The 6,158-nt window shown below is 56.5% G+C and overlaps 1 protein-coding gene across 1 annotated transcript in view; it reads right to left on the bottom strand.

Moving 5' to 3' along the window:
- Positions 1–1,383: 1,383 nt before the first annotated feature.
- Positions 1,384–6,158, bottom strand: part of STARD8 (StAR-related lipid transfer (START) domain containing 8) — an 11,958-nt gene continuing 7,183 nt past the window's right edge. Inside the window, 9 exon segments of the mRNA XM_010014636.1 lie at positions 1,384–1,501; positions 2,133–2,309; positions 2,462–2,679; positions 2,830–3,045; positions 3,402–3,516; positions 3,743–3,953; positions 4,081–4,279; positions 4,587–4,746; positions 5,238–5,411. Of these exon segments, the coding sequence (XP_010012938.1) occupies positions 1,384–1,501; positions 2,133–2,309; positions 2,462–2,679; positions 2,830–3,045; positions 3,402–3,516; positions 3,743–3,953; positions 4,081–4,279; positions 4,587–4,746; positions 5,238–5,411 (1,588 nt within the window).

The following is a 6,158-nucleotide window of genomic DNA, read 5'->3' as shown; positions in this document are numbered from 1 at the left end:
TATATATATAAAAACACAGAACAGAGGCCCAGTTATTTGTTTGTTTCACCAAAAGAGAGACACATAGGCTGTGTTACAGCAAAACTGACACTGGGAATCACTCCCCTGCGTGGGTCATGTTGCCTTCCAGTTGGAACAATGTCAGGTAACTTAGGTCCCTGCCTGAACGGAGAAACCAGGTCAGCTCCTGGGTGCTGTTATCTATGGTGGTCAGTTCCTCCATGGAGGAAAGGGAGGGATGGGATGGGAAGGGGAACGGTTGTCACTGCAGGGAGTAGCAGTATGGAGACAGCTTGGCATCCAGGAGCAGCATGGGCTCTCCCACCTACAGTTGCCCAAAGAAGCGTGAATCCAGGACACCAGCTTCTAGCTGCCACCCCACCTTACTGCAGTGGACAGGATGGGACAGAGCCTGGTGCATATCTGGCCCATGCTTTGCTTGTATCATCCCCTTGTTAGGTGGGATGATCCCTTCAGTGTGCTCATGCTGCCCTGGTCAAAGCCTTTAGCTGGTGCTGCTGTAGCTGCTCTGCCTGCTCCTGGTGCCTCCTTGTAACTCAGAGGGGGCATTGCCCCTTCCCAGCCTGCACCAACTACAGGGGCAGCTGTTCTCCTGTTCTAGACATACTCTGCTCCCTTCAACCACCAGATAGTTTGGTTTCAATGGATTGGCTGGCTTCGAATAGAATCCATGCAGTCCCCACTGAAACCTAGTGCACAAGCACTTTCAGCTGTGTAAGAGCAAGACACAGGACTAGAGGGCTTTGTCATCCCCTATCAAATTCAGCACCAAAGGTGCAATAGGTTCCTTCTGCCACTCAGCAAGGGCTGGCCCTCGAGGCATACCTATATAATATATCTCCTCCTAGCACAGCAGCCTCTTCCACTACCAAACAGGTTCTCACAGTGACTCCCTGGCTGTCCCCACCAGGTGACACCACACACACAACCCACCCCTCACTGCCCTCCCTTCACTTCCCAACACAGCGCTGCGACCTACAGATGCGGCACCATCCTCCCCGCTCACTTATGCTTTGTTCCATACACTTCACCCCTGTGGCCGCTCCTGCCTCACAGGGGGGGACCCCACTGCTCCCCAGCCCTGCTCATGGACTGCCACAGCCCCCTCTCTTGCCCTCTGCTCACCAACCGTTCCTGTGGAGACCATGGGCCGCACAGCTTCATCTCTGCTTGAGGGGCGGCTGAAGCAGCAGCAGGACGGTGGGATGGGGAATGCCCAGCACAGGGTAAAAGGATGCTTATAAATATGTGCCTGTGAGTGTGCCAACCTCTGGTTGCCCATCCCATGCTCCCCTCTGCGAGCTCCAGCCCAGATCCACTGGCAAGTCCACATCACACAGGACAGAGCATCTGCCTGGCGCCTCAGATCTTCGTCTCAGGGCCGCTGAGGCTCAGGACTGGGAAGGAGTCTCGGATCCTCACCAGCTCCATGGCACAGAGGTGGCCAAAGACCTTGTTGTACCACTCAGGAGACCGGCCCCTGGAGAAGGGAAGAGGCAGGAGGAGGGTGAGCAGGTAGAAGTGACAAGAAGCAGGATGTTGCTTCTTGCTCAGGGACTGGCACTCAGCGTAGCTCCAGCTGTGATCAACTATGGGATGATGACCAGCACTACATGACAAAAAAGGCAACCTGCCTCCTTCACTCCCCACCATGCAGCAAAATGGGGGAGTATCTATGACTCAGTTGGGCTTGCACCAGCCCAGAATGATGACCAGACCGTGCCTTTCATCAGCTCACCTTCTACACCCACCCTCATCAAGCTCACCACTACACAGCTTGCCCCAGCAAGGACAGCACCCATGCTTCAGATCCACTGGGGATCCCATGTTTTGTGCAGAAGCTTTAAGGGACTTGCTGCCATACTCAGAGCCACCAAAGGACCTGCCAGCACTATGACAACAAGCCAATGGCTCCTTTTCCAGTTATCATCTGGCAGCTAAAAACTGGTCCCAGGCAGGCACCATGCTGTGTGAGCTGCTCCCTCACACTGGAGTGAGCTGGGCAAGCAGAGGGACCAGAAGCTTCTGCACTAAACCACTACCTGCTGCCCCATCAACCTCCCCAGAGCTGGTGCTGCCACTGATGAGGCAGCACCAAGGGCCCCCGTTACCTGAGGTCAGCTCTGCAGATGTGGGTCATTCTGGAGCGGCCCATGGTGCTGGGCTCAATGAGGTACTGGGATGTCAGCACGATGGCTTTGACACCTCCCTCCACCGGCAGCTTGTCGTGCTCCACCGAGATGGAGATGAGCAGGCAGGCTCCCCGCGGCAGGTCCGTGCACCAGCGCCTGAGGGACAGAGCGGATCAGCCCTCATCCCTGTGAGCCCACCCTGGACCTCAGGATCTGCATCAGGAGCCTGCACAGCCCAGAGGGGAGCAGCCAGGGCTGAGGCCAGATGGGATCCACCAAACAGAGACCAAACCTTTCCCTGCCCTCACCGGAGCACCATGCAGTCCCTGCGTGGATGGGGTGCCATGCTGTCTGTGACATAGTGGTAGACCTCCATGTTCTTGTCCAGGGCCTCCACCACTTTGCTCTGCAGCAGGTCCTCGTCCCAGAGGTGGCGTTCCCGAAGCACCCGGTGCAGCACTGTGGCAGGAGGAGCCTCGACATCCGTGGAGACCTTCCACAAGCGCAGAGGGTGCCCGTCCCCGACCTGATGGGCCGAGGCAAGGGTCAAGCAGGGTGTCTCATGGAATCTCCACAGTGCTCATCCCCAAACGGCCTCACTGATGGGTCCCACTGCCATGGGGCAACCCAGTGACATCCACTGACCTCAAGCCCCGCTCCACACAGTGGCACTTACCTTTTTGCAGGAGAGCTCCGTGTTCAGGGGTCCCGGGGTGCTCAGCCACCCCTTGAATTTCTCTGATGACTCTTTGAGCAGGTTCTGGACACTTTGCTCAAAGTAGGAGTGTAAATCTTTGCTTTCCCCCTGACACACAAAGTCAGTCAGGGGATGCGGGTAAGCATCTGCTGCCATATAGGAGCTGCTCAGCTGCAGCAAGATGTCGTGGGAGACCTACAAGGCAAGAGCATACAGATCTTCAGAGAGACAGAGGGAATGTATATGGATTTTGAGAGTGGTGCTGGGCTGCTAGGAAACCATAACTCCTCATCCCAGCAAGGCAGTGAAGGATGAACAGTACCTCCCTAGACATATGTCCTCCAGCCTGTGACCTGCAGCCCCCCCAAGATGCAGCTGGGCTTTGCTCCCAGGGCTGGCTGACTAGTGGCAGCTGCCCCGCTAATGGATGGGTGCCCTTATCTCACCCCTCACCGATGCCACAGGACCGGCACCCTGCTGGCAAGACCACATCTCCTGCTGGTAACACCCTGGGAGGGCAACACTGGGCTGGACATGCCGTAGCCACCCACCTGGAAGAGCTTCTTGCAGTCGCTGATCATGTGGGAGAGCCCCTGTGTTGCAGCCATGTTCTCATTGAGGTCCTTCTGGTCAGGCTTCCCCATGGTGCCCCTCTTGTGGATCACCCTGTGGGAACGCAGGCATTGCTGGGGCTGCCTGGCACCCCACTCACCCCTATCCCCCCATTGCTCTGCTTTGTGTCACAGAGCAACAGACCCCTGCTTTGCAAACATGCACGTTCCCACTACTCCTTACCCTACCCCACTGGTCTCACACGTTGGACAGGGAAGGGATGATGGGGAGGCAGGGGCAGCAGGAAGGCTGGGGAGGCCAGAGCTAGTCCAACCCTTACCTTGGCGAGGTGCTTTCCTTCTTGGACACGTTGAGGTGGAAGATGGAGGGAGCAAGGCACACGGCCAGGTTCCCAGCAGTCATTTGGTTCTCCTCTGCAGAGGCGATGTCACTCAGGAAGTAGAGGAGGGTCTGCAGCACCTCCCGGTTCTCATCGGGCATGAGGATAACAGCCGCCTGCACCGCCTGCAGCCGCTGCTCCTTCGACACGACTGCAAGCACAGGGCAAAGCTGGTAGTCAGCAGGTCCATCCCTGCAGGCCACCACCTCTGTTCTAATGAACAGAGAGATGCCACCTCCTTGGGACACCCTAGCTTTCATCCCCAGCCCAGTGCTTACACTGGTAGATCTGCAGGAAGGTTTCTGTCAGCTTGCTGGTGAAGATGGGCTCTGGCAGGTCACGGAAATACTGCTTCAGCAGGTCAGCCACGTCGTACGCCGACTGCCCGTCGTAGTTGACGTGGTCGGGGCTGGTTTCATTCATGTGCCGGAGCGCCTGAATCCGGGACTTCACTCCTGACTTCCGGAAAATGCCGACCTGCCAGGGAATAGCAGGTTGGTGCTTGAGCACAGAGCAGGCAACAACCCAGTAGACACCCGGGTGGGCTCCCATGGGACAGGCAAGGAAAGTCCTTCCCCAAAGGCCTAGAGGATAAGCCTGAGTGAGGGATGGCCAAAGATGCACCAGGGGAGTCCCACAGTCTCACCCTCCCACTTCACCATAGCCAAGCACCACAAAAGGTGGGCAAAAAGGACCCCTGAAAGATGGGGTTTCCCCCACATCAAGCTGGTGCACAGTGGCAGGCTTAGAGCCACCACCGCATGGCCAGTGGTCACGGCATCACCTGGTCCAGGCACTGGCTGCGGATGTAGCGCATCGCCTGCTGGATGCTCTGCGGCAGGGGCTGCCCCGTCCGCTGCACGTTGATGATGGGCGGCACCCCAAAAACCATCTTGTCCCTGTAGTCGGGGACTTTACTCCGCTTCATGAACTTGGGCACAGTCCTGTGGGGTGGGACAGACAGACAGGCATCAGTGCAACACATGGCTCCCTCGGCACCACTTTGCAGAGCAGAATAGGAGCCCAGGTAGCATACATACACATGATTCTGCCATGTGCTTAACATACGCAAGGCAGCTTTTGAGAAGGAGCCGCAGCACCTTTTTTATTGAGCCAAAAATGCTTCAAAACCTGGCTACAAAACCACTGTTTCATTCTCTTACATTGCTGTAGCCTTTTAATACCCTATAAATCCCTATAGCTCTCCTGAATGCAAATGATGCTGGGAGCCAGGTATTAACCCCTGGCTCATGCTTACAAGGATGCCCATAGCCAAGCAGAGCAAACCCAGCTTTAGTTTCAGCTTTTTCCCCTCCCTCTCCACCACCTTCACGCACTGAAGCTGCCCCAGGCTGCAGGACCCAGGCTAAGAAGCAGCACTTGCAGAGCTACACCACACAGGCATCAGCCCAGTTCTCCCTCCCCACCAGCTCACCATGTCCAGGCTTGTTTGTGGGGCACGGAGTACTTCTCCATGATGGCTGTGAGACGGAGCAGGGAGCACTTCTGAAGCAGGTTGAGCTGGGCAGAGGACTGGCGGTTGATCTCTAGGGAGGCAGAGTTCAAGCTGGGTCGGTGTGAGTTCTGGAAACTGTGCCAGCGCAGCTTTCTGTGGGAAAAGGCTGGTGGTGAGAGCTGGTGACCCAAGGGAAGAGCCTTCCCCTGCCCCATGGCACCCACTGCTTTGGGGGAAGGTGCAGGCACAGTGAGGCTGAGCCCAAGGATCTCAACACCAGCCCCAGTGCCATGAGGGCTGCTCCCTCCTGCCTCAGAGGACTGCTCCTTCTCCCAGGCTCCCCTGAAACAACCAGCGTCCTCTCCTCTTGCTCTTCAGGCTCACTGCACCAGCACCCAAGGGCTGTGCTGCACTACAGCCCTGCCAGGAGACCTGGGGAGAGCTCTGTGCTCAGGGCGACACATGCCTGCAGGACCACCACTCAAAGGCGACATCTCAAGATGTCCTTGCCTTTCTCAAGAAGAAAAGATTCCCCGGAGAGATAGTCCTCTCTTGGGAGCTACTAAAACCCTTCCCAAACCTGTGGTGCTCTGGGAAGGCTCCTGCCAACCTGCTCTGGTGCATCCCCAAGCCCAGAAGGGCACAAGAGACATTTCCAGCTAAGGAAAAAACCCCACTCCTCTATACCACTCAATGCCTGCCCACAGACACATCAGCCTAGCAGGGGCTGGAAAAACTGCTGAGTTCAGCAATGGCTGGAGTTTTCCTAGGGAAAACAAAAGGGAGCACTAAGCACACTGGCAACAAGTGCCTCCTTCTCATTTAGGCCTGTTATTAGTAAATGAAAAACCATTTAATTACAGGTCTATGCAGGCAGAGAGGTCGCTGCTTATGTGGGGT

The sequence above is a fragment of the Nestor notabilis genome, unplaced genomic scaffold (assembly GCF_000696875.1).
Source record: "Nestor notabilis isolate BGI_N333 unplaced genomic scaffold, ASM69687v1 scaffold5735, whole genome shotgun sequence".
Classification (NCBI taxonomy): Eukaryota; Metazoa; Chordata; class Aves; order Psittaciformes; family Psittacidae; genus Nestor; species Nestor notabilis.
Note: the sequence above shows the minus strand (reverse complement) of the source record. Positions and strands in the feature narration are given on the sequence as shown.